Source organism: Neomonachus schauinslandi, chromosome 16 (genome assembly GCF_002201575.2).
Source record: "Neomonachus schauinslandi chromosome 16, ASM220157v2, whole genome shotgun sequence".
Lineage (NCBI taxonomy): Eukaryota > Metazoa > Chordata > Mammalia > Carnivora > Phocidae > Neomonachus > Neomonachus schauinslandi.
The window spans coordinates 7,628,608-7,645,583 of NC_058418.1; the positions used below are offsets into that span (position 1 = coordinate 7,628,608).

Sequence of the window (16,976 nt, forward strand, 5' to 3'; positions counted from 1 at the left end):
GCGCGGGCCGCGCCGCCGGGTACGCGGGACTGGGCAGCGGCTGCGGCGGCGGCGGGGGCTTGGCGGGCGGCGGGGCGGCCTCCGCGCTGCAGCAGCTGTACATGCCCTGCGGGGGCGCCGCGAGAGAAGCGGGGTCAGCGCCGGATGCCCGGGACCGCCTGCCTTCCCTCCGTCCCTCCCACCTCTCCCGCAGCTCGACCCAGGTCTCTTCCACTTGGAGGCATCCCCGCCTGGCTCCCCGCCCCGGCTCCGCCCTCCTGCCTCCCTCTCTCCCCCCTACCCTGGAGAAGGCCAGCAGGAAGTCCATGCGGTGGGTGGGCCCCAGGCAATGACGCAGGCGCCAGTACACCAGGTGCTCCCAGGCGAAGACCAGCAGGGAGAGGCCCATGGCCACCAGGAGCATGTAGAAGACACCTGCCATGTTGTCGATGTCCAGCTTACTGCTCATCACCTCGATTTTGTCATTGTGGCAGATCCCGGAGAGCCACAGCCGCTCCAGCATCTCGATCTCATCTGGAGAAAGGGGGGCGGGGGGAGGGCTGTCACAGGTCACCTTCCACGGGTACCGTCCCCAGGATCCTCTTATAGGAGTCTAGGCGCCCAGCCCCCTCTTCCCTCGGACCCTGGTGTCCTGATCCTCATCCCTTCCTTTGCCCAGGACCCAGGGCTCTGGTCCCTCACGCCCCATCCCCGAGGCATCCCTGTGTGCAGCGTACCATCCCCCAGGAACTGCAGCAGCGCCAGGTCGATGGGCCGCTTCCACCGGGAGCCCTTGTGCAGGGCGATGCCATAGCCCGTTGTGGCAAAGACCTTGCCCGAGCCAATGGTGACGAGCTTGCAGCCCTCATCCTTGCGGGCCATGTAGTTGAGCACAGCTGCATCATAGATGAAGGCGTCCAGCTTCCTGGGGGCCAGGGGGCATGAAAGGCAGGGTCAGTCCCACCCAGATGCCCTCATGGCCCAGCCCAGAACCCCCCTCCCCCCTAACCTCCAACTGCTCCAAATCCTGACCAGTGGTAAACTCTTGAGCAAGTCACTGTACCTCTTCTTGGTGCCTCGGTTTCGATTTGTAAAGTGGGGATAACAGCAATACCTCCCTTCCTGGTCATTGCAAAAAGGTAAGATGGCGCTTGGTGCCAAGAAAGTGCTGGAGACATGTTAGCTGTGACTGATACGTTCAGTCTTCACGGAAGCCCTCCCCAGAAGGTTCTGCATACTCCTCCACTTTATAGGGGAGGACTGAGGCTCAGAAAGGGGACTCATACACAGAGTAATAATGCTAACGATCACTTATATTGTGCTATAGACACTGTTCCAGCCACAGTCATGACTCATTCAATCCTCTCAACGTTCCTGTGAGGTAGAAACTGTTATCTCCATCATTCAGATGGGAAATGCAGGCCCAGACACGCATCTTACTTTGCTTCGGTTCTCCCACTAGGGCCCTCATTTCTAAACCTTGATGGGAAGACAAGCAGGGAGATGGAATGAGCGCTCACAGATGGATACATTGTGGCACACGCCACCTGTCGCTTCCTTCACACATAGTTCTGTGATTATTTGATTAATCTCAGCCTCTCCATGAGACTGTGAGCTCCACTCGAGCAGGATCCAGCTGGGACACACTCCAGGCTGTGACCCAGCACAATTCCTGGCACATACAAGGTGGTTGTAAATATTTGTGGAATAAGTGAATGAGCGAATAAATAAGCCCGTGGCGGGGAACACTGGGTAACTATTCTATGAGACAAGATACATGCCTATGATCTGACATGAAGATGTCCAGGGTGTATCCGTGAGGAAAAAAAAAAAAAAAGTCTGGGAATCCCATATACAGCATAACTCCACATTAATTTTTTTTAAACGGTGCATTTTGTGGGGTGCAATTTTGGTCATCTCGACTGCAGACACCAGGCCAGTTCTTAGAGGGAGGTATCTGTCTTGCCCAGCATTGTCCGAAAGAACGCTCCGCAATGATGGGCATGGCCCTCCTGCGCTGCCCAACGTGGCGGCCACCAGCCACACAAAAACGTGCCCAGCAAGCCCAAGGGACAGAACTTTAAGTTTTAATTAATTTAGGGGCACCTGGGTGGCTCAGTCGTTAAGCGTCTGCCTTCGGCTCAGGTCATGATCCCGGGGTCCTGGGATCGAGCCCCGCATCGGGCTCCCTGCTCCGCGGGAAGCCTGCTTCTCCCTCTCCCACTCCCCCTGCTTGTGTTCCTGCTCTCACTCTCTCTCTCTCTCTAATAAATAAAATCTTTTAAAAAAATTTAATTAATTTAAATTTAAATAGTCTTGGACAGCGAAGGTCTGGGGAAAACAAGAGAGATCAAGGCCTGTGGCTGGAAGCTGGGTCGTGGAGAAGGCAAAGGAGTTTTGGAGCTGTTTGCCTATCTGTGGGTGTAAATGCCTCTGGGACCCCAAATCTTCAGTAAAGCCCTGTCCACACTCTCACACATGAGCACATAAATGCCCTGTTGCATTTCTGCAACATGACTGGTTGCAGAGAAATGAAGGAAAAGGACAGAATTAGTCCATGGACCCCAAATGGGGAGACAGTCAGCAGATTCCCCACATTGAATGGACTCCAGCCAAAGCAAAAACTTGGGGGTGGGGCAAAGAATTTGAGGCTCTGGAGAAGGAGCAGAAACTCCCCCAGAAACTGGGAGACCAGTCACCATCGCATGGTTGGAGAATGGGGTTTGAATTAATTTTATATGGCTCCTAACAGGCAGGGAGATCCCAGCTGACATCTGGAAACATATATATATAGAGAGAGAGAGGCAAGAAAAATACCACAACCAGCTGCGGGCACCGCTGCCTTGCAGGCAAACTACAATTTCTCTCTAGGTTTCTCTTTGTTTAGGAAAATGCCCTTGGGAGCAAAAGGTGAATTGCTTCCCCAGTTTAAGTGGAAAGAGCTGGGGGTTTCCAGAGTCAGGCTGAAGAGGAGGGATGGAGGGGCTGAGAACTAGAATAAAACGGAAGGAGGGTGTCCAGAGGTCCTCGAGGGGCACAAGGGAGAGGTATGTGGGGTGGGGGGACAGACCAGGGGGCGTTGCAGAGAGGGCCAAAAATCAAGGCTTCCAGTGGCGGGGAGGTTTGAGGGGCTTTCAGGAAGAGGGGATCTAAAGAGCCTTCACTTTTATTTTTTATTTATTTTTTATTTTTTTTAAAGATTTTATTTATTCATTTGAGAGAGAGAATGAGAGAGAGAGCACATGAGAGGGGGGAGGGTCAGAGGGAGAAGCAGACTCCCTGCCGAGCAGGGAGCCCGATCCCGGGACTCCAGGATCATGACCCGAGCCGAAGGCAGTCGCTTAACCAACTGAGCCACCCAGGCGCCCGAGCCTTCACTTTTAATCCTTTGCTCAGTCCTTATGCAATATACTGCCTACCTCCCTTCCCCTGCCATTGTCACTAAACCTCTACCGAGACTCAGCCACATTCCACACCCTTTGTTTAGGCTTAGGTTTGGGAAAAATGAAAAATCCTTGCATCTGTCTGCTTTCCTGTTTATTCCTGCCCTGTTGCCACAGGGATCTTAACATTTGAGTCAGCTTCTGGTTCCTCCTCGGCTCCCTACCCTCCCCTGGCTCCCCACTTCACTCAGTAACTGGAGTTACTTCGCATTACAAGGCCCTACAGCACCAAACACCCCTGGATCCCTCCTACCCCTCTGCCCTCATCTCCCACCCATGCCTTCCTTGCTCACCCTGCTCCAGCCACCCTGGCCTTCATGCGCAGTTCCTGGATGGTTCCAGCACCCTCCTGCCTCAGGGCCTTTGCACTGGCTGTTCCCTCTGCTGGAACATTCTTCCAGATAGCTGCCTGGCTCTGTCCCTCACTTCCTTCAAGTGTTTGCTTAAAAGACACCTTCCTGAGCACCTTATTTAATACTGCAACCTGTGGCCTTTTCCCCAGGTCTCCCAAACTCACTCACCCGGCTGTGTTTTTGTCCATAGCACGTATCCCCTTGTAACTATAATGTGTTCTTGGTTATTAAGTTTATGGTCCATCTCCTCCCACTGGAATTTAAATTCCATAAGGGAACAGGTCTTGTCTGTCTGGTTCACTGCTGTATCCACGGGGTCTAGAATAGCACCTGACATACGACAGGTGTTTCATAAAGTATAGCTCAATGAATGAATTCAGGCTGCTTCAAGATGGGCATTCTCTGGGCCAGGCATGGAGCTGGGAGGCAAGACTTCATTAATATGGAAGAGATGCCAAGAGCTTTTTCTCCATGGAAAAAGCAAGATGAGAACAGTGTGTGCTTTCAGTAAGGAATGCATAAAGAGGTGTGTATGCACACATAGTTTAGGTGATCAGAGAGAAATTAAAAAAAAAATGCTTACTTTATGGAAAGGGGACTTGAGGTTTCCTTTTTTGCCCTTCCTGTGTGAGTGAGAAATTGAACATCTCTCACCAAATGGGCTTCCAGAACTGGCTGGGAGGAGAAGCCGTGTTTCTGTATTTCTTTTTAAGAGATGTATTTCCTTTCTCTTCTTGTGAGCTTGTTTGCCCTCTGTGGTAGGATGAGACCACATGTGGTGTGTGAGCCAGACAACACCATGTGAGGCTGCCAATTCCCTCCTACCCCTCTGTAAGGATGGAATTTTCTGGTGCTGTCCATGGTGGTAACCACTAGCCACATAGAGCTATTTGAATTTGAATTTTTAATAAAAATTTAAAAGTTCAAAAAAATTTAAAAATTCAGTTCCTTAGTCACACCAATCACATGTCAAATGACCAGGAACTGCTTGGCTACCACATGGGATTGCACAGATCTAGAACATTTCTCTCATTGCAGAGAGGGCTACTGGAGACCGACCGATGCTCTAGGAACACACGTGTGTCTGTCTCCCAGACTGGAATGGAAGGTCCAAGAGAGCAAGGACTTCGATTTGTTCACTGCCATACCCTCCGTGCCTAGCCCAGTGCCTGGTGCAAGAAAATCTTCATAAATACTTATTGGATGGATGGATGAATGAATGAGTTCTTTTTTTAAGTTTATTTATTTATTTAAGTAATCTACACCTAATGTGGGACTTGAACTCACAACCCAGAGATCCAGAGTCACATGCTCTCCCAACTGAGCCAGCCAGGTGCCCCTGAATGAATGTCTTTTAATTTCATGTCATTAAGGGTTATTTTGTCAGGGAGATCATGATTCAGTGTTTGTTTTCCTTGTTCCTTGCTATATTAAAAACATTACATATATAATATGTATATGACATATACACACGCTTACATATGTATTACATATATATATGTATATGACTAAGATAAAAGACAGGAAAATACTGACATTGGGAAATCCACAACAAAAATGGTCCAGACAGATCATCTACTGTGAAGTTCATTCAACAACCCTGCTCTTGTAATCAGAGGCCCACCACTTCTAGAGTTTTGGACTTCCACTCCCAAATATGTAGAGACCACTGAGGATTACTAGACATCAGTAAAGTCTCAATAAGAAAGATAGAAACAAAAGCAACAAATGGGGCAGGGGGACTTGGAGGAAACATTATGCAGAGAGGAAAAAAATGCAAAAAACCCAACAACTACCAATATCACCAGAGAAACAAGACAAGATATTCAACTTTGAATAGCATATCATAAAACATAGGATACTATCAAATAATACTATAAAATTTACAAAATACTATAAAAATGAAAAGATCAGAAAAAGAGTTCTTAGCAGGGTGCCTGGCTGGCTCAGTTGGAAGAACATGTGACTCTTGATCTTGGGGTTGTGAGTTTGGGTCCCGTGTTGGGTAAAGATTACTAAAAAAATAAATAAATAAACTTTAAAAAAGAGTTCTTAGAAATTGAAAATATACTAGCAAAAATGAAAAGCTTAATAAAAGAATGGAAGATAAGGTTAAGAAAAACTGAGGAAGTAGGGCAGAAAGATAAAGAGATAGAAAAATAGGATAAAAGAAACAGGCAGTTCAGGAAGCCCAATATCAAATTAATAAGAGTTCCAGAAAGAAAGGATAAGAGTTCCAGAGAGAAATGGAGGGAAGGGGGAAATCATAATTGAAAGAAATCAGGGAAGTTTCCCAGAATGAATGCCATGAGGATACAACTGAAAGATTCGGTAATGAAAATAAATGAAGATGTTGCTAAGAAATGTCAGCACACTGAGGACAGGGAAAAGAAAAACGGGTGACACACAGGCTTATGATCAGAATGACTTTGGAATTTTAACAGTAATACTGGAAATTAGAAGACAATGGAATGATGCCTTCAAAATTCTCAAGAAAATGATCTCCAGCCCAGAATTTTATACCCATCCAGAAGGCCTATCAAGACTAAAGATGTTATCAGATATGCAGTGTCTCTAAAATTTTACCCCCCCCCCACCATGTGCTTTTTGTCAGGAGGCTCAGAAGAACAAGAGAGAAAAACCCAGGAAGAGTGAGAATTAGAATATGACAGGAACCAAACCAAGGGGGCAGGTGAAGGGATCCAGATAGTAGCTATGCGGCAGACTGAAACAGGCTAGAGGCCATGGGAGAAACTTCTTCAATATGATGAAATTAATGGAGTACCTGATGCGAATGAATATGTGAAGAAGAGATTCATATAGTTAACAGAGAATTTTGAATTAACAAAGAAAACTCAGACACTTAAGCAACTGAAAAAAAAAAAAGACAATTATTAACTCCAGGAAAAACAAAGAATTGTGTGGGCGAGGAAAGTAATCATGGTTTACTACTTGTGGCAGCTGTGGGAGCATTTACACAGTCATAACATGTAAACACTGCATATTCATCTAGCCAGAATCACAGTGTGGGAGGCTGGAGTAATTTAAATGAGAGTATGAGTATGTGTCTTCCATAGTAAGCAGTGAATGGAAAATACCTAAAATTGAAAAATCAAGAGGTAGCCACACAAACAATGGTATTTAGAGACAGGGACACAAATAGCAAGATGATACAATAAATAAGGTAAAAGCAGATTCCTCTGGGGTGGGAGAAATGGAGGGGTAGGCAGATGGAAGACTGTTGGTTTTCATTAAAAAAAAAAAAAATCTTGTATTTGACTTTCCAGACTATGTGGATGTATAACTCTGATAAAAATAGAACTAAAAGTTAGGGGGAAAAAATGTAAAAAGGAATACTGGGGAGAAAAAGAATTCAGCAGAAGCAGAAAATCAGAGCAAGAGGTGACAGTGAGAAACACAAGGTATCCTTTGTGAATCCAAGAGGTTGCTGGGGAAGAGCACAAAGAGGATAATTCTGGAATTTTCACTGCCCACCTGAGGCAATAGAGTGTAGTGGTTGAGGGGCTGGCCTCAGAATCCGATGGCCAGGGTTCAAATCCCAGCTCTACCACCACAGATCTGGCTGTACCTCAATTTCCTCATCTATAAAATGGGAATGATAATATTCACCTCTAAAATATTATGGGTTGAGGGGCGGCTGGGTGGCTCAGTTGGTTAATCGACTGCCTTCAGCTCAGGTCATGATCCCGGAGTCCCAGGATCGAGTCCCGCATCGGGCTCCCAGCTCAGCGGGGAGCCTGCTTCTCCCTCTGACCCTCTCCCCTCTCATGCTCTCTCTCACTTTCTCTCTCTATCAAATAAATAAATAAAATCTTTAAAAAAAAAAAGTATTATGGGTTGAATTGCCTCTCCCAACAGTTGTATATTGAGGTCCTACCTTAGTTGGAGATAGGGTCTTTACAGAGGTAATCAAGTCAAAATAAGGTAATTAGGGTGGGCCCTAATCCAATAAGACAGGTGTCCTTACAAAAAAGGGGAATGGAAGACAACGGGGAAGATGCTCATCCACAAGCCAAGGAGAGTTCCTTCCCTTGCCCTGAGAAGGAACCCGGAGGACTTCTAGCCTCCAGAATCATAAGGCAACAAATTTACAGTAGCCCCAGAAAGCTAATAATGAACTAATTAAATGAGTTAGAGCAGAACTTGATATATAATAAACACTATAGTAAATTAAAAAGATATGGGAATGATCCAAGCCTTGGCAAGGATATGGGACAAGTGGAACTTTGCACTGCTGACGTGTAAGTTGGCACGACCACTTTGGAAGATGTTTGGCAGTATCTTTTGAAGCCAAGCCTCCATCTCCTTATGATCCTGCCGTTCTGCCCATGGGGATTTACCCAAGAAAAATGAATGTGTACATCCCCCAAAGACTTGTACAAGAATGTTCACTGTAGAGCATTCATAATGGCCAAACACTGGAAACAATCCAAATGTTCGCCAACAGTAGAATGGACGAATTCTGGTATATTCATAGAGTGGTATACTCCATGGGATACAGCAATGAACGAACCTGGTAGAGCATGGGGGCAAAACAAGCCAGACACAAAAGCTACCACGTACACTGTTTGATTCTGTCCATGTGATATTCAAAACCAGGCAACACCGATTCACGGTGATCATCTGCAGTGACTGGTGGGACAGAGGGGAACTGGAAATTGTCCATACCCTAATCTGGTCCTACGAACATAGCCACATGCTATATAGACAATCAATGAGCTTCACACTTAAGATTTGCATGTTCTATCTCAACAACAAAAAAGACACAGATGAAGGAAGCCTCAAGCAATTTTTACTTATCAGGGGAGGGGGCTGTGGCTGACCTTTGGATGAAAAAAAACACGGGTATCCATCCTTCTCCCAAGTCAGGGGTGGGAGGGATTTGGATTCATTTTTTGAGATGGGGCTGCTCTCCAAAACTCAGGAACTAAGTGGATTTGGGACATGGGGTCCCCCCGAGTGTCTGAATTTTTGCTCTCTGAAGGTGAGAAAATAGACCGAGAAAGTGACGCATACCTCCAGAAGTACAAGAGGAAGACAATCCCCCTATCTCCCCTGCCTTCCAAGGAAGAGCACGTCCTGCTCGTGTAGTAGGGGTGGGTGGGCAGAGCCTGGGGAAGCTGCCCTGCTTTGCAGAACAGAGGGAGAGGATCTGGAATTCCCAGGGGCCTTCCTGGAGGGAGGGGCTGAGGACGAACCGGAAGAAGAGGGAAAGGGGAGAGATGAGTCCACCGGCTGGCTGGGGTGGATACTCTGGGGGTGAGCAAGAAAGTGGAAAAGTCCCAGGGGGCTGGGGGTCGGGGCGAGGGCTGTTCCTAACGTTCATTAGGAAAATTTACATTTACATAATGTAGACCGGGCTGCCGAATAAGGTAGCTGCACGCCATGTGGCTATTCCGAGAACTTGAATGCAGCGAGTCTGAACTGAGATGTGCTGAGCGTAAAATGCACGCCGATTTCGTGCGGGGGGCGGGGGTGGGGGGGAGATTATGTAAAAGATCTCAACCATTTTTATACTGATTACATGTTGTAATCATATTTTGGATACATTGGGTTAAGTAAAATGCATTGTTAAAATTAATTTCACCTTTTCTTTTTACATCTTTTAATGTGGCCACTAAAAAACTTTAGAATCGCGCTGCATCCCGGAGGACAGCGGCTTCCCAGGCTCACTCCCAATCCCAGCACTGGACACTCAGGTCTGAGGCCAGCGGAGGCTTTTATGGGGATTAAGGGAGGGGTGGGCTTCGATTTCGGTTAATAGCTGTGGGGCTGAGAAGACACAGTCGGGGCCAGTGAGATGCTCCAGAAAGCGAATTAGATCTGGCAAAGAGGAACTTGAAGCCAGAGTGAGCCTGAGAAGCACAGGAATTTGCAGACTTCTTCGGAGGGGAGTTTGGAGCCAATGTTACAGCGATCCTCAGGGGGCAGGGAGACCCTATATGACATCTGGGGTGGGGCAGGCAAAGAAGATCAGGAAGGGGAAGAAGTCCAAGTAAGAGAAGAGGAGGAGGAGGAGGAGGAAGGGGTCAGGAAGGAGGAAATGAAGTAGGCAAAAGAAGGAAGGGAAGAAAAAGGAAAAACAAAAGAGCTAAAAAGAGGCTCTGGGGGCGCCTGGGTGGCTCAGTCGGTTAAGCCGCTGCCTTCGGCTCAGGTCATGATCCCAGGGTCCTGGAATCGAGCCCCGCATCGGGCTCCCTGCTCAGCAGGAAGCCTGCTTCTCCCTCTCCCACTCCCCCTGCTTGTGTTCCCTCTCTCTCTGTGCCTGTCTCTGTCAAATAAATAAATAAAATCTTAAAAAAATAAAATAAAATAAAATAAAAAGAGGCTCTGGCTGGCTCGGTGGGAGGAGCCCATGACTCTTGATCTCGGGGTTGTGAGTTCAAGCCCCACGTTGGATGTAAAGATTATAAACAAACAAACTTTTTTAAAAAGAGGTAAAAAGGGGCGCCTGGGTGGCTCAGTTGGTTAAGCGACTGCCTTCTGCTCAGGTCATGACCCTGGAGTCCCGGGATCGAGTCCCGCGTCGGGCTCCCTGCTCGGCGGGGAGTCTGCTTCTCCCTCTGACCCTCCCCCCTCTCATGCTCTCTCTATCTCATTCTCTCTCTCAAATAAATAAATAAAATCTTAAAAAAAAAAAAGAGGTAAAAAGAGAGAGTTCTGGATTGACACGTCCACAATGGCAGCCACTAGTCAGGTGGGCTCTTGAGCCCTTGGAATGTGGCAAGTCCAAACTGAGATGTGCTGTGAGTATAACATACTTCAAAGTACAAAAAAAAAAAAAAGAGAGAAAGAAAAAAAAATCTCATTAATTTTCATATTACATATTGAAGTCAAATATTGGAGATATTGGGGTAAACACAGCATTTCACTAAAATTAATATCACCTGTTTCTTTGAGTGTGGCCAATAGAAAATTTTAAATTACATATATGGCTCCCGAGCTCTGCTCTAAAAAAAAAAAAAAAAGGCTGGAGGAAACTCCTGGAATCATGAAGAGTGGATAAGGAGGGGAAGGGGAGAGATCTTCTTTTTTTACCTTATTATTATTATTATTTTAAGATTTTATTTATTTATTTGAAAGAGAGAGAGAGGGATAGCACAGAGGGAGAGGGAGAGGGAGAAGCAGACTCCCCGCTGAGCAGAGAGCCCCAGGTGGGAGTCAATCTCAGGACCCTGAGATCATGACCTGAGCCCAAGGCTTAACTGACTGAGCCACCCAGGTGCCCATTTACCTTATTATTTTTAACACCAAGGAAGTATTATGCAAGTAAAACCTCTATAGAGAGGTTAAAAGACATTTGGGGGAAGGGAAACTGTTCAAGGGGCTTGGGAATGTGAAGGCGAAGGGTGCCGGGCACAAAGAAAAGGGGTGTCCTCCAAATGGGGTAGCCCAGGGGAGGGGGCGAAGGGGTCCACCAGGCTTCGCAGCTGAAGGAGGCCAGTGGAGGAAGGGTGGTCTGCAAAGAAGCGCAAGACTTTGCCCACCTGTCCCCATAGGTTCATCTTTGAGAACCCCCGTGGAGCAGGGGCGTGGCAACCCAGAAGCCACGTGACCAGGCCCCGCCCCACCCGCCACTGATTGGCCCGAGCATGACACCTGACTCCGCGCTGGACCAACTGTATTCTCAATAGCGGGGATGTGAAATTGAACCGAGGCATGCAGGTGCTCACCCTGGACCCTGGAGGTGAAAGGCGGCGCGGAAGCTGGGGGCCATACGGCAACCGTGGCTGCAGCTGAAGCCAAGATAATGTGCAGACAGCCAGTGGCCCCTGAGAGGAAGAGATAGAGAAGCAAGGGAGGAACCTTGGCTCCTGATGTTTCATTTCCCAGAGCCGCTTTGTAACCCGGTGCGATTGTGGACGCCGTATTATGAAGGCAAAAATTAAGGCTCAGAAGCTCAATTCACTGGCCCAGGGCCCACAGCAAGTAAGGGGTAGCTCCCATTCCAATCTGGTTTTAAAATCGGTGCTGTTAAACACCCCCAGGATACTGCTGGGAACTCCCAAGACATGGGGGACACCAGCACCCCCACATTATATGGGAAGATATGGACAAACGGCCTCTAGAGAAAAGAATGGGTGGATGGATGGATGGATGGATGGATGGACAATTTAAAAACCAGTGTTTCCTATTCTGTGCTGTGTCCTAGCACCTCTGCCCGGGATTCTCCAAACTCAGTACCCATCTTAGACCTCTGGCAAGGGAGTGCTACTCTGGACCCCATGCTCTTGAGGACTCTCCCCGTTCCACCCCCCATTCCCAGGGGAATCCCTGGGGCCAAGGAGTTGTGCCCACCCAGAATCCACACCTCCGCTGGATATTATGCTCTGGGAACCTGGGGTAGGTAGAATAATGGTCCCCTAAAGATATCCACACCCTGGGCCTGGGTGGCTTAGTCGGTTGGGTATCTGCCTTCGGCTCAGGTCATGATCCCGGGGTCCTGGGATTGAGCCCCATGTTAGGCTCCCTGTTCAGTGGAGAGTCTGCTTCTCCCTCTCCCTCTGCCCCTCCCTCCCTTCATGCTTGCGCTCGCTCTCTCTCAGATAAATAGATTTAAAAATACGTATTTTTAAAAAAGATACCCACACCCTAATACCTGGAACTTGCGAATATGTTATCTTACACTGGAAAAGAGACTTTGCAGATGTAAATAAATGAAGGATCTTGGGATGGGGGGATTAGCCTGGATTATACGGGTGGACCCAATGTCATCATAAGGTCCTTTCAAGAGGAAGGGGGTAGGGTCAGTCAGAGAAGAAGCTATGACAATGCTAGCAGAGTTTGAAGGATCCAGGGCCGCAAGCCAAGGAATGCGGGCAGCCTTGAGAAGCTGCAAGAGGCAAGGAAACGGATTCAGATGGGAGGACAAGGAGTCAGCTGTTCTCCTGGAAGGCAGAATTCTGAACTTGAACTTGTTTAGCCTTTCTGTTTGTTAAGGTCTATTTGTCAAGGCAGGAGGACCCAACATAATGAATGGTCGGCTTGCATGATCAATGAAGTTTCAGTAGTTCGACATAAGGTATGCGAGCCTCCGTGTGTACTCTTCTGCAAACATTAGCAATCAGGCTGCCCCAAGTCTCAGCCGAAAAAGAAAAGCCTGTTACCCAAAATGCCTCCAGTTCATGGTGCTTCAATGGGGAGGGTAGAAGAGAAAGGGGCAGTTCTCTGCAGGGGGTGAAGTGGGGCAGAGAGAAAGAAGAGGTGACTAATGAGAAGGGGCTTTAGTCCTCAGTGTCCGAAATGAGAGGCTTGCGGGGAAAGAAGGCACAGAGAGGACACAGGGAGAGACAGAGATGAGAGACCTTGTGAGCCCCAGGAGTCGAGAGAGAGGAAGTAGAGCCCCAGGGAAAGAAAAGAGGCAAGAGAGAGGCTGCCCGGTGGCACAGTTGCAAACTGCACAAGGGCAGGACTCTGACGGATGGCTTGGCTGGCACAATCTCCATTTGCAACCTCCCCCTCTGCCATTGTCTACAACAGAGCCTGGAAGGCTAACACACTCAATTTCCCAGCTTCCTTTGCAACTGGGAGTGACCATCCGACACACACTGTGAAATAACCAGAAGTTCCTCAGAAAGGCATATTTTCCCCAATAAAAAGGCAAGGCCTTGCCAGGAGGAAATCCTCCACTTTTCACTCTTCCTCCTCCTTCTTGCCTGGAACCAAGATATGCAGCACGGCGGGGAAGCAGCCATCTTGTGACCATGAGGCAGTCACAGTGAGCAAGAAGGTCTAGGCACCAAGGTCAACAGAACAAATACATGGAAAGAGTTTGGATCGTTGATGGTATCTTTGAGCTATCGTGCCAGCCTTGGACTTCTTACTGAGAGAGAAAACGAAACCTCTGTCTGTTTAAGTACTCCTAAGGATCCAGGCGACTTACCTCTTTTATTGACTATTGGTATCCAGTGCAGGAACTGGGCCTGGCACAGAGTTGCTGCTCTTTAAAACATTTAAAAATGAATGAATGACGTTCATGTTCCCACAAAGCCTAGCTTTCTTTTCTGCTACTGGTTCTGAGAGCCTCCCCTGCATCGCAATGCTTACCCAACCATCTTCCCTACAGCCGGTCGATTGGGCTTCTTTTCTTGCAGCTCAACAATTCCAATCAAGACAGAAGGGTAAAAAGGAGTGGCTACTTGAGGGGTGAGCTACTTGGGGAAGGTGATCCAGAGGACGTGATAGCCTCCACACTAATTCCTGTCCATCCATTCTCCACTTGTCAGCCAGAGGGGGCATTTGCAAACAGAAATCAGATCACACCCCTCCCCTATTTAGAATCTCCCCTCTTCCTGGCTTCTTGCTGCCCTTCGAAAAAAACCCAACCCTGTCCTCAGCCTCAGGGTTCACACCCGTGTCCTGCTCTCATCCCTCTAACATCAGCTCTCTGCCATCCAGCCACATTCGCCTTCTTGCTGTTCCTCCAATAATCCAAGACCACTCCCACCTCAGGCCATTTGCACACCCTATTTCCTCTGCCTGCAAAGCTCTACCTCCACATGTCCACCTGGCTAGCCCTCACCTCCCTCAGGGCTCTGCTCCACTCACCTCCTCCAAGAGGCCCGCCCTGAACACCTTGGTGAATATATCCCAGTTCAGTCATGCCCTGGCTCACCATCACTTTCTGGATCATGCCGATTCTTCCGTTTGTCCATTTCTTATAAATGTCCCACCTCTGGACCCTAAGCTCCCTTGAAAGCAGGGACTCTGGTCTGTTTCTTCACTGCCTGGCATAGACTAGGCGCCAAGAAAATAAATGCGTGTTGAATGAAGAAATCAAGGAGGGACAGGGAGAAAGTTACTGTGCTCAGCTTTGTTGTAACCTTGGTCTTGTACTTTGGAGCCTGAACTTAACTTTACCCCCATGATTTGGGAAACTGAAGTTAAAAAGCAAAACAAACAACCTAATCCAAGTATCCATTCCAGTGAGTTCAGATCTAATGATCATAATGAAAATAATAATATAGCAGCAAACACCCACAGCGAGTGAGCACCACTACTACCAAATAATAAACGAACCAATAATAAGAGCTATAATAATCCTCATAACAACCTTATGAGGCAGGTCCTTTTGTTATCCCCATTTTACAGAGGAGGAAACGAAGGCTCAGAGTGGTTGAGTAACTTGCCCAAGGTCACCAAGCCACGAAGAGACAGAGCCAGGGTTTGAACCCCGGCAGGCCAGCTCCGGAATCCGTAACTCCTAGATCTCTGAAGACACATCACAAGGACCCTGGTTCTGGAAGGGGGAGTTCACTCCCACCTTCAATGATCTACGTATGCCCTCCAAGCCGACCCACCCCTAGCTGACCTCTGAGGCTGATGAGTGGCCCCTGGCCCCTCACTCTCTCCCGGCATCCTCAGGGCCCCCGGCAGCCCCCCCACCCCTCAGCCCGAGTCTGCGCTGACCCTGCCTTGAGCTGAGTGAGCGCTTCCTCTACGCGGGGCTGGTTGTACCGCACCATATAGCTGTGCATGTCAGGGTAGTTGCTGCGGATGTTCTTCTCCGTGGACCCGTTGGGCACCGTCCCAAACTTCAGGGGCGGGTACTGCTCCTGGGGCCGCTGGAACTGGGGCAGAATGGGAAGTTATTAGGGCGCCCCCCCTGGGGCCATCTGGGTCAAGAATAGCCTTGACCCAGATGCTCTGTTCTGGGGGACACCTGTCAACTGGCAGGCACCCCAGCCCAGAAATGTTTCTCCAACGTGCTCACCATGACCCTTTTCTGCTCCCACCCGGCAGATCCATCTGCAGACAGCCACACGTATGCATGCAGACATGTACACACATATATATGTATACACAGTCAGGAGTAATATTGAAATATTTAACACCCGGCATGGCCTGATCATGGTCCAATCTGAAAAGACACTGGCTACAGAGTTCATTGGAGAAGGGTCGCAGACGCCTCTGATGGGCCAGGCATTAACCCTTAACTTGCTGGATCACGGGAAGTCCCAGGGGCAGGGGTTGGCACGGTGGGGGCTGGAGGCAATTGCTAATTACCAATCCATTCAGAAATAGTTCACTCTTCTTTTTTTTTTTAAGAGAGACACAGAGAGAACTCGTGCACGTGCAAGCCCGGGGGGGGGGGGGGTAGGGGCAGAGGGAAAGAGAGAATCTTAAACAGACTCCATGCTCAGCATAAGCCCAATGCGGGGCTTGATCTCACAACTCTGAGATCATGACCTGAGCTGAAATCAAGAGTCAGATGCCTAACTGACTGAACCACCCAGGCGCCCCAAAAGTTTACTCTTTTAACAGCAGACATAGCCATACCGGTGTGGGCTGGCTCAATGTCAAGTGCGTATATGACTAAAACAAAGATGCAGACATATTTTCTATTCTATTCCATTAAAAAAAAAAAAATACTTGTCAGGATGCCTGAGTGGCTCAGTCGGTTAAACATCGGCCTTTGGCTCAGGTCATGATCCCAGGGTCCTGGGATCGAGTCCCGAATTGGGCTCCTTGCTCAGCAGGGAGCCTGCTTCTCCCTCTGCCCACCGCTCCCCCTGCTTGTGTGTACTCTCTCTCTGACAAATAAATAAATAAATAAAATCTTTTTAAAAAATGCTTGTTGCAATCCACTGAACTGACTTCTCAATCTTCTTTCTTTTTTTAAAGTTTTTTTTGACAGAGAGACACAGCAGGAGAGGGAACACAAGCAGGGGGAGTGGGAGAGGGAGCAGCAGACTTCCCACGGAGCAGGGGGCCTGATGTGGGGCTCGATCCCAGGACCCCGGGATCATGACCTGAGCAGAAGGCAGACGCTTAACGACTGAGCCACCTAGGCACCCCTGATTTCTCAACCTTCTAATAGGTCATGATACCCAATTAACCACTTTAGTCTCAAAGAGTGGTCTGCAAACCACCAGTCCCTGAACAAACTGTGGTCTGGATGAGGTAAGTATAGAAATCGAGAGAATAAGCACTTAGAGCAATTTTTTTAAAGATTTTTTTTAATTTGTTTATTTTTAAAGTAAACTCTACACCCAGTGTGGGACTCGAACTTATGACCCCGAGATCAAGAGTTGCATGTTCTACCGACTGAGCCAGCCAAGCGCTGCGCATTTATTTATTTATTTATCTATCTATTTATTTATTTATTTATTTATTTTTTAAGATTTTATTTATTTATTTGACAGAGAGATAGAGAGAGAGCACGAATAGGCAGAGAGGC

The 16,976-nt window shown here is 48.1% G+C and overlaps 1 protein-coding gene across 1 annotated transcript in view; it reads right to left on the reverse strand.

Annotated features, from left to right (window-relative positions):
• GRIN2D (glutamate ionotropic receptor NMDA type subunit 2D) overlaps positions 1-16,976 on the reverse strand; it is a 31,215-nt gene that overhangs the window by 626 nt on the left and 13,613 nt on the right. The window contains exons 9-12 of the mRNA XM_044911363.1: positions 15,206-15,366; positions 717-904; positions 281-513; positions 3-106 (exon numbers count right to left, since the gene is read on the reverse strand). Of these exons, the coding sequence (XP_044767298.1) occupies positions 3-106; positions 281-513; positions 717-904; positions 15,206-15,366 (686 nt within the window). The remainder of the gene's footprint in view (positions 1-2; positions 107-280; positions 514-716; positions 905-15,205; positions 15,367-16,976) is intronic.